The sequence below is a fragment of the Oratosquilla oratoria genome, chromosome 43 (assembly GCF_046742065.1).
Source record: "Oratosquilla oratoria isolate Oo_2021 chromosome 43, ASM4674206v1, whole genome shotgun sequence".
In the NCBI taxonomy this organism is placed as follows: domain Eukaryota; kingdom Metazoa; phylum Arthropoda; class Malacostraca; order Stomatopoda; family Squillidae; genus Oratosquilla; species Oratosquilla oratoria.
In genome coordinates, this window is record NC_134819.1 from 18187364 (window position 1) to 18205407 (window position 18044).

The 18044-nt window shown below is 39.1% G+C and overlaps 1 protein-coding gene across 5 annotated transcripts in view; it reads left to right on the forward strand.

The window, feature by feature from the left end:
- Positions 1–3046: 3046 nt before the first annotated feature.
- Positions 3047–18044, forward strand: part of Kdm5 (Lysine demethylase 5) — a 107814-nt gene continuing 92816 nt past the window's right edge. For all 5 annotated transcript variants that reach the window (XM_076179827.1, XM_076179829.1, XM_076179828.1 and 2 more), the window contains exons 1-3: positions 3047–3319; positions 17130–17346; positions 17442–17605. In XM_076179827.1, the coding sequence (XP_076035942.1) occupies positions 3167–3319; positions 17130–17346; positions 17442–17605 (534 nt within the window). In that variant the 5' untranslated portion in view covers positions 3047–3166. The remainder of the gene's footprint in view (positions 3320–17129; positions 17347–17441; positions 17606–18044) is intronic.

Below are 18044 nucleotides of genomic sequence, written 5' to 3' on the forward strand. Positions count from 1 at the left end.
TGAGGTAGTATGTGTGAGCAAATTTTGACGCAGCCCGAAGGGTTTCTCCCTGTCTTCTCCTTTTATCCAATGGGGGAACAGAGAGGGGGGGGGGTCGCTGATTTAATGAAGCGGCCTTGCTGTGGATGTGCTGTGTCTTGCGACACTGCTTCTGACCCAGGGCAGTGGACAAGGTGCAGGGATGACCCGTCATTCAGGAGGTGCTAAGATAAGAGGGAGGGTAGAGGGGTGTGGAGTGTATTCAGGGATGGAATGGGTGGGAATGATTTTATGCCTTTTTCTTTTTGGCTACCTTCCTTGTAAGGGGGAAAAAGTCTTGGTATATGTATGTATGTATTTCCTTTGAAATTAGGTGGGACTTCCATACATTTAGAGGCATCACATACTACTTCATTTGACTTACTGATAGGCTTAGGTTCTAATCCTGTCTTAATTTCTGCTAACATAACTTCAGCTTCGGCATGTGCTGTTTCCACTTGAGCTTTATGTTGGCATTGAACTATTTCTACTTCTAATCCTTTTAACTCTAATTGTTGTTCAAAGTTAATACTTCTGTACATTGGAAACTAGTATGTTATAACACATTTGTAAAAGATCACTGTTAACCCACTATCGGAGAAATAATATCGGAAAGTACAGAGAAACTGTATATTTCGACTACTCTCTGTAGTCCTCTTCAGCAGAATGCTTACATAAGGTTAAGGTACAAGTATATATGAAGAAATGAGGGGTACATAGAAGGGGATGAGGAAAGTGGGGGGGAGGGGGAGGGAGGCCAGCCAAAAAGACCATAGATTAGATTGGGATAATGCATCAATTATTTATAAATCACACTGTAGCTATAGAAGAAAAATTGTAGAATCTTCTCTAATAAAACATCATCCTAACTTAATACCTCTAAAGGCCAGTGGCCCCCAGATTGTATTACCAAGTTAGCGGTCAACAAGATCATGTCTAAAGCGGTTGGACAAAATATCACCCCTTGTCCTACTTTGACCCGACCATTTCAAGGGCATGTGACCTGAGCCCTCCCCCCCACTTTCCTCATCCCCTTCTATGTACCCCTCATTTCTTCAAATATACTTGTACCTTAACCTTATGTAAGCATTCTGCTGAAGAGGACTACAGAGAGTAGTCGAAATATACAGTTTCTCTGTACTTTCCGTTATTATTTCTCCGATAGTGGGTTAACAGTGAACTTCTGTACATACATATGTTTTCCCAATCCTGTGACACTATGCCCTCATCTGTCAAATATCCTAATTCATCAAGTATCTCTCCCCATCTATGATTAATTTGTAATCCATATATCTCTGCTCTCTTGATTAGCTCAGGCCTCCGTAACGTTTTTAGTTCTTTTATGATCTCACTTTAATTTTCTTCTACTTCATTATAGTTTAAAATTTCTTCTGATACTTTGTCCATTTTTGTTAATGTTAATTGTTTAGGTTTTCTCTACCTCTCTGGATCCTAGCAAGGTCGCCACTTATTAGGTCACTCTCTTGGGTTTTAATTGTATCAGTAATATTTTCCTAGATTGACGAGGATGTCGAGACAAAATTGTTAGGTTCTAATCAGGGTGAGGAGAAAATTCTTGAACATTTAACATTTATTATTTTATCATAAAAACTTGGTCACATTTGAGTATAAAAATGTCTTACACATCATTTAAAAACAAAGACACTATTACCTAAGGAGGGTGTGAAAAGCGGAGAGTATCTTAAGGCTTCTTCTTTCTTGAGATGAGAACACTTCAATCTTGTGGTTCAGGAGACTCTAGTCGGCCAGGAGAAAGACACGGACGTCTTATGAATCAAGGGAGGGAGTCCAGGGGACACTGGTCGACCGGGACGAAGGCATGGACGTCTTGTAGGTCGATGATGGGTCGACATCAGGGATGGTGTCCATTCGTCCTTCTTTCGTAACTTCTAGGTTATTTTCTCTCTGAGCGTCCTTTGTTGCGTCTTTGTATTGTAGCGACCGTGTGTCACGAAAGGAATACGCTAAGGATGTTACTTGATTTAGTCTGAAACGTATTCCTGTTCTTTTCGCTCTCACACCTCCACTACGTGAATCACCCTCGTGGTCCCGTGAGACGTGCCAACTTATCACTCTGCGCTCGGTACGTCTATACATACAGCTACTTAGAATTATGCATTAAACAATAGAAATGAAATATAATGTTAATTTACCTTTATCACATAAATGCATACATGCGATTATAATATATATTCATAATCGCGCTAAGGCGTGACACAGTAGATCTGGAAGAGGCCTCAAAGTCTGTACATCCAGCTCTGGACTTTCAGTGTCAGTAGCAACAACATTGATAATAAGTTATTGTTGTATTGAATTTCAGCCTTATAATGTGCAATTAAATCCTTACTGTACCAACCTTTATCTTGATTAGTTTAAATTTTGATAACAGGATGACTATTGCATACTGGGGTTATCCATTCCAATTATCAATTACTCGAATACAGAAATACTTCTTTCTGTTCTAGCCTCATGATTTTTTTTATTAAATAAGAATGAAAATATATACTGGGTTACAGTATATGTAATAAAGACAACTGGCTGAATGGATGAATGTAGGTAAAATTTCACAATATATATCATAAAGGCTACATATGAAAAACAACTTCCATGAAATTTAGTGGACCAGATGCAAGGTTGACATAAATTTACGGCTACGGAACTTCGAAATCCGTAATAATATGTATCGCATCGTCTCATGCATATTACCATACTATTCATAGTGATCATTTATACTTTTCATATTCATGAATTTTTGTGTGTTTAGGTGAAGTTGTTGTATAGATAAATGTTATATGCAGCACTAGTTTCTTTTGACCTTTAATAATTAGCTCATGTATATATTATTTCGTGAACCAAATACTGAAACACATAGTGTAACACACGTTTATTATGAAATACTTTAAGCATGTTCGTAAACTCAATTTTGTTTGGAATTACATAACCCGTGTTGAAAAATATCATGGAACAGAGGCGAAAGCTCTGATATTCATCCGCGGAAAGCATACAATCGTCAGTAGTAAACAGAGACACGGAAAGTGTAGGGCTGTGCAACTTCACGCTTGTGAGCCAATGATGTCCGATCATTACCACCAGTTCGTTTAGGGGTTCTTTGATGGCTTGAAGCATAATGGTGACTCAACAGGAATTCCAGTTTATTCCACCACCGGAGGCTCCTGTGTTTAAACCAACATGGGAAGAGTTTCAAGATGCTCTTGGCTACATAAACAAGATTCGGCCCATCGCAGAGCAGTCAGGCATATGCAAGATCATACCCCCGCCGGTAAATACATGTTTTCCAGTTGATTTTGTATAGCAACAGTAGAGACATATATTGGAATTGAACGGCTGGTCGCAAGTATTCTATATTTTATGAATGGATATGGAAAAAATGCCTTGGTTATTTAAAAGGATGACTCTTGTTTACTATGAACCTTAGTGACGCCGCTCTAAAGTGTAGCGTGACTGTGTGCGTGTATCTACTTAGAATGTTTATATGTATGGGGAACCACATTTTTATGTGACTAGCGTGTTGAATAACTCTTTAGTGCGTGTTCGAGTGTTTGTGCGACTTGAGTGGTGGTAAGTAGGAGGGCTTGAAGCAAGTGAAATGAATACGTACAGTAGAGTTTTACGTGCCTACGTCGGTGCAAGATATGGCGACGCAAACCCTCCGCCCCATGCACCACCCAGCAGACTAGGAACCAACAGGAATAAAACACAGATGTCATTAACAAACTAGAATACATTGTTTTAATGTGTAGGGCCAACGTAGTTACTCAATATGTGTATAGATGTCAGTATGTTGACAGAACTGAGTTTGTGAATATAGTTACTAGTAACAAAGACAATGAAAGTAACAAGAAATAAATAACCATATTTTTTTAAGTGTGGTGATATAGTGCATTTCTCATGGTTCTTTGGTGTTTTATTAGCTATATAACTACCTGAGGCTATTCATTAGGAATTTAGAATGGTACATGTCTTGGCTATTACTTGATAGCTTTATTCCATGAAATTGAATTATGGAAGTGATGAAATACTAGGTATGTGGGATCAGAAAAGTATTGTAAAATAAGGTTTTACTCCAGAAGTGCACACCTAAGTGATATAATGATAACAATTATATATAAACTTTGTAAATTAAGATAAATCAACATAATAACTGTTAAGCTAGGCTGAAAAAAAAGTTGCTCAAAGCAATACACTAGCTATAACTCTGACATTGGCGAGGTTCAAGATGCCATGTTTGTATTTGTTTGTTATCAAAGAAAAACTAATGGAATTCTAATGAATTGGTTTTGTCTAGTCTGATGACCACTAGGGATTCTAAATGCATACTCCATAGGAGATTAGATAAGGTTAGGTTAGACTAATTCATTAGACTTCCATTAGTTCTTTGACAACAAACCAAAATAAGCATGGATTACAAAGGAGGAGCATGCTGACAAGACATTTTGGTCCATAACTAGGTCAGATGAAAAAAAGATAATGGTAAAAAATAAATAAATGAAAATTATATAGATGAAATAAGTAGATAAATAGGTAAAGTTACATAATAAACAGGTAAATAGTAAATGATAATACATATCCCAAAGACTTTTTCCCCCCCCTTACAAGGGAGGTAGCCAAAAAGAATTGACATAATAGTAAATGATAATCAAGGAAATATTAATAAACAGACAATAACAAATAGTTAAATAATATAACATAAATGGCAGGCATTACATCATCTTGCTTAGGTGTTTATATAAATGAATCTTCGAACTAAACAACATTGCACTGCCTCTGTGTCTTTACGCTTGCTGATGTCCAAGTTGTAGCTAGTTTATTACATATTGCAACTTCTTTTGTTGTTGATTTCTGCCACAAAAACATACATTGATATAATTTACAAAGTTGATATTTAATTTTATTTATTTATATCAGTTGTACACTTCTGAAGATTTATTTATAATTATTATTATAGTATTGGATGAGTTATGGGTATATTGGAGGTATAGAATTAAGCTTTTTATGCAAGTTACTTGGGAAGTGAACACTGGGAGAATATCAGTTTTATTGTGCAAGTTTGGTGCAATGGTTAGTGTATGGAAGTGTGATAATTTCATTTGACATGCAAAATTTTGTTTGAAAAATTTCAAGATGACACTGATGAAAACAGTTGGGGTCATTTCTTGAATATCAATAACTGCACTGGGACATGAATTTGAGATGATTAGGTGTGATAAATTGGAGAGTAGGAGACAGGATCCAATGAGTTGATCCTTTCCTGTATTCAGATACAATTAGGTAAAAAGCAATGCGGTAAGACAAAGCAAGGCCACTTCATTTAATCGGTGACCCCCTCATGCAGAAAAAGAGAGATGGGGAGAAATCTCTTTGGGCTCCATCAGAACATCATTCATGCATAACCATTTCTTAACCCCCCATCCCCCACTCACCCCCTTCTATACATTGGAGCATCATCCATACACAACCATTCTCCACTCACCCCCATCATCTGTCTTTTCTCTTCCTTCCTCAACAGGCATCCCCCTCCTTTGCAATGCCCCTTTTATCCCATCTATCCATCTCATCCTTAGTTTCATTGCTAGGACAGTTATGAATAGAAGTGCAGAGGTAATTATCAAACTGTCTCTACCGTTAGTTAGACCCATCCTTGACTATGCGGTACAGTTTTGGTCTCCGTCTTACAGAATGGACATCAATTCACTGGAATCAGCAACTAGGAGAATGACCAAAATGATACATGGGCTCAGAAATTTACCATATGAAGAGAGGCTTAGGGACCTTGACTTACACTCCCTTTAAAGATGCAGGGTGATCTAATAGAGGTGTTTAAGTGGATCAGAGGCTTTAACAAGGGTGATACAAACAAGGTCATCATATTAAGACAGCAGGGTAGGACTCGCAGTAATGGATTTAATCGGACAAATTTAGATTTAAGAAGGAAATGGCAAGAATTGATTTACTAATAGGGTGGTCATCAAATGGGATAGATTTAGTAACCATGTAGTGAACGCTGAAGCTATCGGTTGTTTTAAGAAACTGTTAGACAACTATATGGATGGGGATGACAGGTAATGGATATGGAGCTGCCTAGTGTAGGCCTTATGGTCTCTTTGCAGTCTCCTTCATTCTTATGTTCTTGGTCACCCCCTCATGTTTACTCCATCCACCTCTGCCTTACACACTTCTTTTACTAATCTTTCTTCACTCATTCTTTTCATGTGACCAAACCTTCCCAATATTCCTTCATCTCCCCTGGTCTCCTCCTCACCTCATTGTTTCTCACTCTATCCAGCCTAGTAACCCCGACCATATTTCTCAGACATTTCATCAAACACATTTAAACTCTTCCTCTCTTATGTTCCATGTTTCTGCCCCAAACAGTGCTGTCAGCACAATCACCCCTTCATTCTTCTCAAAACATCCATTCCCAAATGTCTATTTCTTGTCTCCCCCAAGGCATTTACTTGCTTTGGTATTTTTTTTTTTAGAAGTGTACACCTGCATGATATAGCATTAGAAAATTAAATATTAATTTTGTAAATTATGATACACATAATATATATTTTTCTTGGCAGAGTTTATGCATATACCAATGGCTATTTCCTCATTGCAAGGGAGGTAACCAAAAAAAAAAGGGCATAAAATTCACTCCCACCCATTGTATTGCCACATATTCCACCCCCATTCACCCTCTCCCTCCCTCTTATCTTGACTCCTCCTGGATGATGGGTCATCCCTGCATCTATCCCAGTGCCCTGGGTCAGGAGCAATGTAGTAAGACACAGCACATCCACATCAAGGCGGCTTCATTTAATCGGTGACCCCCCCCCCCCCGTTCCCTCATGCAGAAATCCCTATGGGCTGCATCAAATTATCTTTCACACGTACTCCTTCACCCCCCATTCCCCACCCCCTCCCTTCCATGCATCACAGCATCATCCATACACAACTATTCTCCATTCACCCCAATCTTCTGTCCCCTCCCTGCCTTCCTCAATAGACAATTCCCTTACCCCCCCATGCCCACTCCCTCCATCTCTGGCCCCCTACACCTCCCTCACCAATCTCTCTCCACCCATTCCTTGCATGTGTCCAAAGCACCCCAACACACTTTCATCAGCCCCACCCCCATGCCCCCCACTCTATCCAGCCTAGCAACCCCATCCTATACACATTCAAACTCCTTCTCTTTTCCCCTCTTATGTTCCAGATTTCTGCCCCCACACAGTGCTGTCAGCACAATCACTCCTTCACACAATCTCCTCTTAGCATACATTCCCAAATGTCTATTTCTCATTATACTTTTTAATCTCCACCTCCTCCCCTCCCTTTCCCACCACATTCTCACCAGAAAATGTTACTAAAAGCGATACACAAATGAGTCATGGTGCCTCCTTGAGATTCCATCTTTGTTTTGATAGATTCAGAGGTCAACACAATGAACCAAATGGCTTTTAGAATTACAGGTACTGCATTACTAAATGTAGGTTAGAATAAACAAATTTATTCTACTTTAATTTCTTTGACCTCCACATCTATGAAAAGAAAGATGGTGTGCCTCTCATGCAGTTGCAGGGGCTGCGTTTGTTTGTGTATTGCTTTTAGCAACTTTTTCATATATTATTTTGATGTATTATAATTTACAAAATTAATGTTTAATTTTCTCTTGCTATATCATAGTGTGCACTTCAAAACATTTACTCTTGCTTCTTTCAGTCTACATTCTATCTCCATCTCCACTCCTCCCTTTCCCCCCCCACATGCATCCCCAAGTATTTAAAGGTGTCCACTTCCTCCAGCCTCTCTTTTTAATACTTGTTTCCAATTTGCTGCCATCCTCACCCCGTTGTCCAGGAGGAGTTGAGAAAAGATGGAGGGGTGGGTGGTGAATGGGAGTGGAGTGGGTGGGGTTGAGATGGGTTGGAGTGGAATTATGCCTTTTGACTTTTATGGCTGCCTCCCTTGTAAAGGGGGAAAAAGACCTTGGTATATGTATGTGCAATTAGGTAAATACACACATATTTGTAGACAATGCAGTTTCCTTGTTTTGTTGAGATATCCAGTTAATTCTGTTGTTACCAGTGGTTTGGATTTTCCTGGGGCGATGTGACTATCAGGGTTTGTACTGGTCCTATATAAAATTGTGAGGAGAGGTCTCTGCTGATTGGCTGCCATGGGCCAATGGTGGTGTGTGGGTTAGCAAAGGCTTGTTGGGCCTTTTCCAGTGTAGGGAGTTGGTTTTTTAGGGCCTATTAGTAGTTGTATCTCACCTGGATGACTTCCCCAGGAGTCATGCAATAAGAATTATGCAGGGGGGAGACTAGAAAGGTCGAGACTACCAATGCGCCAATATATAAAACAGTGAGCTAAGTAGATATTCAATAAGTATAGCTGGGAAGTGCAATGTAAGTAGCTTAACTTGATCTTAGTTATAATGCTCATAAAGCAAAGGGTCTAGAGCAGCCTTCAGTGATACTTCAAAAGTACCAATGCCGTCCAGCTCTGTGATCAAAGGGGAGAAAGAGTTCCAGATTCTGACAACTCTTACAGAGCAAGTGTGAGGTGTATTGTGACTTGTGCATGGGGTGCAGGGTCAACTCAGCCCATCTACTTGACCCATTTGACCCACCATATACATGTCATGGTACCTGTAATAAATGACTAATTGTTACACCATTTTATTTGTCCATTTTGATTGCTTTAGCTGGTATTTAATTTTCCACCAGAGATAGAAGCCCATCTATATCTGGTCTCAGGAGATTGATAATTATGCTGCATTGCAGACGTTGTTATATCAGACTGGATTTTCACTTGATCCTACATTAATATAACAATGCCGATGGTTGCTCATCAATCATGTCAACATGCATTATGTTCGTCAGCCATTTACCTGCATTGAAATAATGTCTGCTACAAACAGCAAGTACAGTGCTACCTGCATTGCATGCTTAGTTAAACCAAATAGCTAATTGTGGTGGGCCAAGTTGGCATCTCAATGGGTTGAGTTGGTTGGCAACTCAATGTATCCACTAGGTAGATGGCAAGTTAAGCATCTTTTAGTTTTGTTGTCATGGAACATAAGAGAGAAGGAGTTTGAATGTGTTTGAGATGAAATGTTTGAGAAGTATGATAGGGTTTACTAGGCTAGATAGAGTGAGAATGAGGAGGTGAGAAGAACGGGTGGAAAGGGAGCTGGGAGAGTATTAGGATGGTTTGGACACATGGAAAGAATGAGTAAAGAGAGATTAGTAAAAGAGGTGTGGAAGGAGTGAATATGAGGGGGTGTCCTAGGATGGGATTGATGGATGGGGTAAAAGGGGCACTGGGAAAGAGAGGAAGGATGGGAGAGGACAGAAGATAGGGGTGAATGGAGAAGGGTTGTGTATGGATGATGCATGAGGGGGAGGGAGTATGTATGAGAAATAAATTGATGCAGCCCGAAGGGATTTTTCCCCGTCTTCTCCATCTTCTTTCGAAAAACTCTAATGTAATATGGTACAGGTATGTTGACAACATATTATGTATTTGGCCTTGTGATAAACCAGTGGATGAGTTTGTGTTAAAGTTAAATAGTTTGGTTCCTTCTATAAAATTCACATTTGAGCCAGAAGAGAACAACACATTGCCTTTCTTAGATGTAAGTCTTCATCGATGTGGTAGATATTTTAAATTTAATGTCTACAGAAAACCAACTAATGTTCTCTCATATATTCATTTCTATTCATACCATCATCAAAATATGAAGTTATCTGTTTTTTCTTCTATGTTCTTGAGAGTGTTTAGAGTATGTTCTCCTGAGTATCTTGAAGATGAAGTAAATTTTTTTTATGAGATTGGTCAAAAATTAAAATAATTACTCCCAAATCTTTTTCAGATCCCACTTTCTGTACCTCCTTAGTTCCAATTTTATATTGTCCTAATATCCTATTTTTACTTTTTCCAAACTCCATAATGGCACACTTCATAATATTGAAGTCCACTTCCCATTTCTGATTTCCATACCTTATTCAGGTCTTCCTGTAGTGATTTGCAATCCGTTTTGGTTTTTACTTTCCTTAACAATTGAGTCGTCTGCAAAGAAGCTCATGTAACATTGCACATCGTCATCTATGTCATTCACATAAATAACAAACATTATTGTGTGGGGGCATGCGAAATCACATGAACATGTGGTCTAAATATGCAGAAAAACCACCAGGGAAAATGTATTTAGTTATTTTGCAAGCCAGTAGCTATAATATGCAGTAAGGAATGGTGGTGGAAGAGTGGGGGGGGGGGTGGCATCACTGAGAACTTTGCCCTGGGGTGGCACTTAGGCATATCAGGGCTCTGGGCAGAATAAGTGCTTAGTGTAGAGTTTCTTGAAGTTAGTGATGACCTGCTGATCCATGGCTTGGAGGAGGGGGGCTGTTGTTGGGTAGTAGGTGGAGGACCATCACAAAATTAAATTCATTGAGAATGTCATCTTCAAGGCCTGGTGTGTGAGAAGGAACATTGTGAAGGATTAGTAATGCTTTCAGTGGAAGGCCATTTTCTTGCAGGTATTTTTTGACAGAAAGCCCACTTCAAGTTATTGACGAATTATTAAGTAATTTTGTAAATGTACACGGATTATTAAACACCACTTTAACATTCCATTTTTTAACTCTTTGGCTACTTGATTAGCGCAAACAATTATACCCCCATGATGCCCATTTTCCTCCCAAAAACAGCATAGTCAAATGTCTATCAAATATGCAGTTTTTAGGTAATAAATGTCAGAATGTTACAATTATGGCAATAAGTTTCATGTAAAGGAATTAGAAATTGGGGTTTCACAAATTTTCTTTGATTTATTTTTTTATTTTTTTTTTTTATACTTTTTTGTTCGAAAAAGTACCATGAGTAATTGGGGGAAATTTCCCTTTGTTGTTTACAGATTCTGCTTATTTGTACCAAGTATATTTCAAAACACATGCATCTATTTGTATGAATGCATAAAGTTTGTACAACCTTACATTCAGTGGTTAATATCATAAGGAATATGTATACAAAAATATACACCTATGCAAGAATATGCACTTTAGTTTTTAAACCTTTAGGATCCATGTAAACTGTGTATTTACAACTTTGTAATAATTTATTTGGTACAATAGACAATACAATAATAAAATCAATAGCCTTCGGCCATGTTCTGGAAAGAAGTTTTGAAATGCTTCATATGGTTACAGTGAAGTCCATTATATCTTTTAGCTGTGTTATCAGCCCTGGCATTATGGAATTTTAATCAAACAGGTTTTACGGCAATATTACTACCTCTAGAAGTTGAAAAGGAAACTTTCTCATCCTCACAATCCGGATCATCATCATTATCAATGTCCACAAAGTTTTCCTCTGTTTCTGAATCTTCAGAAGCCAAAATCTCTTCTATTTCCTCCTGTGTTACCTGCCTGTGTCTATGGGAGCCATCTTCTCTGTGTTACCACTCATCCCTGTTGTAATGATAGTTCATGAACTCATGATGGTACAGTACAGTTTTCATCTCACTGGTTCTGGTCACATGCATTTTACATATGTATTTCATGTCATTCATATTTCATATGTGCATTTTCTTCTACACACGTTTCTATTACATCAGTGTTAACTGTAACAAGTGGATCTTACTTCAGAAAATACATGACACTTGTAGGCAGATGCGTTTATTTATACTTGTGCGATCAGCTGATTGGTCAGCTGATACTCGGTGATAAGCTGTCAATAACATAGATAACAAATTTCAAGTATCACAACACCATGACATATTTCTATTTTCACTCTAAAGCCTCTATATTATGTTTATATGCAGTTATATTATGTTTATATGCAGTGTTCATGTCAGACGAGCAATTCATGTGACGCCCGTGGTGGTCACACTCGTATTACATACATTCATACCTCGATTTAACGGATTCGAATGCAACGGACAAAATCTGTAGCTTCCGGATCGTCCGGAGTGACCGGACGCGGTCCGATGTTTCCGCAGTTGACCGCCAGATGACCTATGGTCGCTTTGTTTACAACTGTGCTGGAACACATGGAGCTGTTTGGTCCGTGTTTTTCAACCTTTTTGGCCCTGTTTTGTGTGTTGTTTGTGAAATAATTCAACAGTTTTTTTAACCATGGCACCTGTACATCGTGTAGAAAAGAGGAAAAGAGTCAATTTAATAGTATCACAGAAGCTTGTGTTGATTAAAAAGTTGGAAAGTGGAGTGTCGGTGAAGCAGGTGTGTGATGAATATCCACTTCACTCCGGGCCAAAATCTTGCGGGCAGCATTAGCTGCCAGACGTATGATGTTGCGTAATAATACTCGCATCATAAAAAATAGTCACCGCTTATATTGATCGTTCTCTCTTTCACCCGTGAATTTTGATAACCATAGAAAATGTGATGAAGACAGTTTAGAGAGTATGTCATTACGCAGGGGCAACTACAATAAATATAACCAAGACGCCGATATGGCAGCCTCGCGTATCCACTTGCTCCTCATGCCGCCTCCGTAGGTGGCACCGTATGGAAGAGGATATGGAGTATAGAAACAAACTGTGTCTGATATTCGTAAACAAAAGGAACAACTTACCCAATATTTGCTGAAGTATTCGGTGGATGAAAATTTTGGACTTGGTACTCTTGGGGTGAAAATTTTGGGCCAGATCCCAGGTATATACACTAACAGATTGGATAGTGTGCTTAAGTAAAAGTACTGTACTGTATTCATTAATCATTTTTTCGTAACATAATTGTTGAAATACAGTAGTATCGGAAACTTCAGACAATCGGATATATCGGACCGGTGTTCCCCCCTTTTAGTCTGTTAAATCGAGGCATGAGTGTATATTTCCACATTTCGGTGCCATATAGGTATTTTCTTCTACAGATAATGGTATTCTCTCATAGCTGTAGCATACATTACTTACCTAATATTGTAAAAGCAGTGATGATAATCCAGGCCAAATGAGGTGCATAATAATGTGGGTACAGTGGTGTATGACACTGCCTGGATGGCCCAGCCTGCACTGGGGAATGCATGGAGGAGTGTTGTTATTGCTGAGAGGATGGTTCAGTGACAAATTGAGCAACATGTATGTGGGCAGGAATTTTGATTTGAGCATGTGGTATTTTTGTGATGTAGCAGCTTAAGGGGAATTTGTTTTGAATCACATTTTTGCAATATAGGTAGCCAGAGGGTTGAGTAAATGAGGAACTTGAGCACAATTTTTATTGAAAGGTAATACTAAAAGATCCTTTGTGTCATTGGGACATGTTGACTGAATTCTATAAAAATGAGGACAGAACTACTGAGGAAAATACACAGTTGGGATGGAAAGAATATGAGAAAAAAGGTAGAGGATGATAATATAGTATATAGAACTCAGAAAGGTAGGAGAAGAAAGCTTATGATAGCCACCCCATAACAAAGGAAGAACATGCCAACAGGAGACCATTCGGTCCATAATTAGGCCAGATGTGGAAAAACAAAATAGTGATAAATTATAGATTCTATCTATATACCAAGAGCTTTTTCTTCCTAGTAATGGAGGTAGCCAAGTCAAAAGCATGTATCTACTTCCCTCCATCACTCTTTCCCCCTCTCTCATCTTAGCTCCTCAATGGATGATGGTTCATCCTTGTATCCTCCCCACTGCCTTGGGTCAGAAGCAGTGTAGCAAGACACATTACATCCACAGTAAGGCTGCTTCATTTAATTGGTGACCTCCCTCTCCATTTCGTATTGCAGAAAATAAGAAGACAGACATCCCTTTGGGCTCCACTGAAATATCATTCATACATAAGCAACCCCTACCCCCCCATTTCCTTCCCCTCCCCTCCTTGCATAATATTATCATCTATACACAATTGCTCTCCACTCATCCCAATCTCATGTCTTCTCCCTTCCGTGCTCCCCCCTTGCTCAACACTCCCTTCACCCCATCCATTCATCTCATCCTCAGTCATCCCTTCAAGTTAACTTCCTCCACCTCTGCCTTCCACACCTCTTTTACTAATCTTTCATCACTCATTCTTTCTGTGTCCAAACCAGGGCTGTGGAGTCGGAGTCGGAAGCAATTACGGTGTCACTGGAGTCGGAGTTGGTAAAAATATACCGACTTTGACTCAGACTCCAGTTAAATTTACACTTTATAAGGCCTTTGTTTAGTCTGTAGAGTTATGCAGTGCACACTCCTCATAAGTACATTATATAAAAAAACCATCACTCTCTGGAAAGACGCAGAGTGCGGGGTGATCTAATAGAAGTGTTCAAGTGGATCAAAGGCTATAACAAGGGTGATGCAAACAAGGTCATCATAATAAAACAACAGGGCAGGACTTGCAGTAATGGGTATAAACTGGACAAATTTAGATTTAAGAAGGAAATAGGCAAGAATTGGTTTACTAATAGGGTGGTCGATGAATGGAATAAACTTAGTAACCATGTAGTAAGCGCTGAAACTATCAGTTGTTTTAAAAAACGATTAGACAACTTCATGGATGGGGATGACAGTTGGTGATGGATACGGAGCTGCCTAGTGTAGGCCTTATGGTCTTTGCAGTCTCCTTTATTCTTATGTTCTTATGTAATAAATCTCATCGTCTTATCTTCGTGGTTATTCCACTAAACCCCCAAAACGTCCTAGTGCAATGCTGGCTTTCAAATTTATACATAGCCTGATAAACATCCAAAGTATTACTTGAATAAATTAAACACCTCAGTATTACACCTGTTGACACACAGTCATGGGAGCTGTAATATTCCTGTCAAGTTCCATATGCATCGTTTCCATCACTCCTTCGGTTTGGTGGTTTCTCCCACTGCTGTGTTGCCAAACAGTAGGATAATTATGATTTCAACTGTAGACTAACGCAATAATACTCTCTTCTCTCCTTTCCCCTTCTTTTTTTCCCAGTATACTTTTTAACAATGAATTATTGAAATAAGGATATTTAAAGTTAAGAAAAAAATCACGTTTCAAACATGTTTAGCTGTATTTTGTTATGTACTCGTATCAATGTGATCAGTTCCAGAACCAGAGTAATGTCCATCGCAATAATCGCATAGCAGTACCAATATGTAGTTAAACCAAGAGGTACTTGTGTCAGTAATTTCAGTACATTAAGACAAAAGAAGGTATGAAAACATGAAGGATAATGATACCCAAAAAGTATGTAAGATATATACACCTTTCAGTATCTTCCATGTTCAGTTGTAACACTCGACCTTGTACTGTACTCGTATCAATAAGGTTTATTTTCTCTATATTTACTGTTTCCTTTCAAGAAATTTGCCGGAACTTCTTTGATAAAGTATTTTTATTTTGTATTTGCAAAACTATGTAAAAAAAAAAAATCTTCCATTACATATTTTTTCATTATTGGCGGCCTTGCTGTGGATGTACTGTGTCTTGCGACACTGCTTCTGACCCAGGGCGGTGGGCAGGGTTCAGGGATGACCCGTCATCCAGGAGGTGCTCAGATGAGAGGAAGGGTGGGAGGGGTGTGGAGTGTATTTAGGGATGAAATGGGTGGGAGTGTTTTTATGCCTTTCCTTTTGTGGCTACCTCCCTTGGAAGGGGGAAAAAGCCTTGGTATATGTATATGTATGTATATCCTTTATAAAGGTTATATTTCAACCTTTGTTAGTACAGTATTTTTTGTTTTTGAAATGTACTTATCATTTATTCGCAAAGATATATATTATGCCAAATGTCTTACATTATAGAATATTTTTTTACTGAATTTTCTTCAATATCCTTTCAAAATTTTTGTCTCTACTTCAGTTATAAAGTATTAATGAAGAGGTCAAACATAGGAAAGCCACACTATAACATATATATTTATTCTTTGATATAAACCAGTTATAATGATACAAGTCTACTCAAGATTGGAGCATATGTGTGTTGTATAGGCTTTATAAAATATGTAGGCCATAATCAGTTAATTACATGAAGAGGAGTCGGAGTCGGTGGTGCCAAAAATAGAGGAGTCAGAGTCAGAGGTTTTGTGTTCCGACTCCACAGCCCTGGTCCAAACCATTCCAATACTCTTTCATCATCCCTGTATCCTGCCCACTGCCCAGGGTCAAACACAGCAGATCCATAGCAAGGCCGATTTACTTAATGGGTGACCCCCCCCATTCCCTGTCGTTTCATGTAGAAAAAGAGAAGATGGGGGGAAATCTCTTTGGGCTGCGTGAAAATATCATTCACACATGACCACTCCCTGCTGCCCTGCCCTCCTACCCCATCCCCTCCCTTGCATCACAGTATCATCTATACACAGCCATTCTCCACACAACTTTATCTCCTGCCTTCTCCCTTCCCTGCTCAGCAGACAATCAACTCTTTCACCCCATCCGTCCATCTCATCTTTGGTTATTCCATTAAATTCACTCCACCTCTGCCTTACACACCTCTTTTACTAATATTTCTGCACTTGTTCTTTCCATGTGTCGAAACCATCCCAATACTCTTTTATCAGCCCTATCTACCACCACTTATCCCACCTCTGTTCCCCTCACTTCCTCATTTCTTACTCCAACCTTGTAACCTCTACCATACTTCTCAGACATTTCATCTCACATTTAAGCTTTTACTCTCTGCCCTATACAGTGGCATCATCACAATCATCACTTCACATAATCTCCTCTTTGCATCCATTCCCAAATGCATATTTCTCCTGACATGATATAGGGAGAATAGATAAAAGGGAAACTAGAGATAAGTATGTGTGTGTGTTGAGAATGGTTGTGAATGTAAGGTAAATTGACACAATCAGAAGGGATTTCTTCATGTTTTCTGGATGGATGAGGGAGGGATGCCATGTAAATGAAGAGGTGGGGATAAACCAGATTTGGCTTCTTCTGGGCCTTTCTCTGGATGACCTGTGCCTTGCAGCATTGCTCCTGATCTGGGCAGTGGGTGAGGGGCAGGGATGGCCCTTTATCCACAAGTAACTTAAGATAACAGGGTAACAAATGAGTGGGGATTCCTGTATACCATGAATTACTACCAATGTGTATAGAGAGAGGCGTTATGTGTTAATTAATATTTTCATTTTTGGCAGGACTGGCAGCCTCCATATGCTGTAGATGTTGACAATTTCAAGTTCACTCCAAGAATTCAGCGTCTTAATGAGCTAGAAGCCCACACAAGAATAAAATTAAATTTTCTGGATCAAATTGCTAAATTTTGGGAGCTTCAGGGTTCATCGTTGAAGATTCCAGTGGTGGAGAGGAAAGCCTTGGATCTGTATTCTTTGCACAAACATGTACAGTTAGAAGGTAATAATATGGTTACATTCAACTTTCCTATATATCCTATATTACTTGGACCATACAATAGACATGTGTTAATGTGTTGATATTTTGCCTTGCAGGTGGTCATGAACATGTTACTAAGGAGCGTAGGTGGAATCGTATTGCCAATAAAATTGGTTTTCCCAGCAACAAGAATCTGGGTGCTTTGTTGAAGTCACACTATGAAAGAATATTGCATCCATATGACATATTCCAAAGGGAAAAATCTATCCCTCCAGAAGTGGTAGGTTCATCTGTTTGCTTGGAGCTCCACCTCTTGGATGTGTACTAATACTTACTACTTCATCACAACATGTTTCTTATAATTTTGTGTATATTGCATGCATACATACATACAGCAAGGCTTTTTTCCCCCTTACAAGGGAGGTAACCAAAAAGGAAAAGGCATAACATCATTCCCACCCATTCCATCCCTGAATACACTCCACACCCCTCCACCCTCCCTCCCATCTTAGCACCTTCAAATATTTGTAGAATTTCAAGTGTGCTACAACTTGAAAAAGTGAGTACCCCTGGCCCACACTAACATCCCCTAGACAACAAAACAACATCTCTTCCCAGAGTGACTTACGGGCCCACCCACCTGGGAGCTGTGAGGCCCTGCAAGACTTGGGACAGACAACAGATTGACCTTTTTATAACAAGGAATTGGACTAGCGATG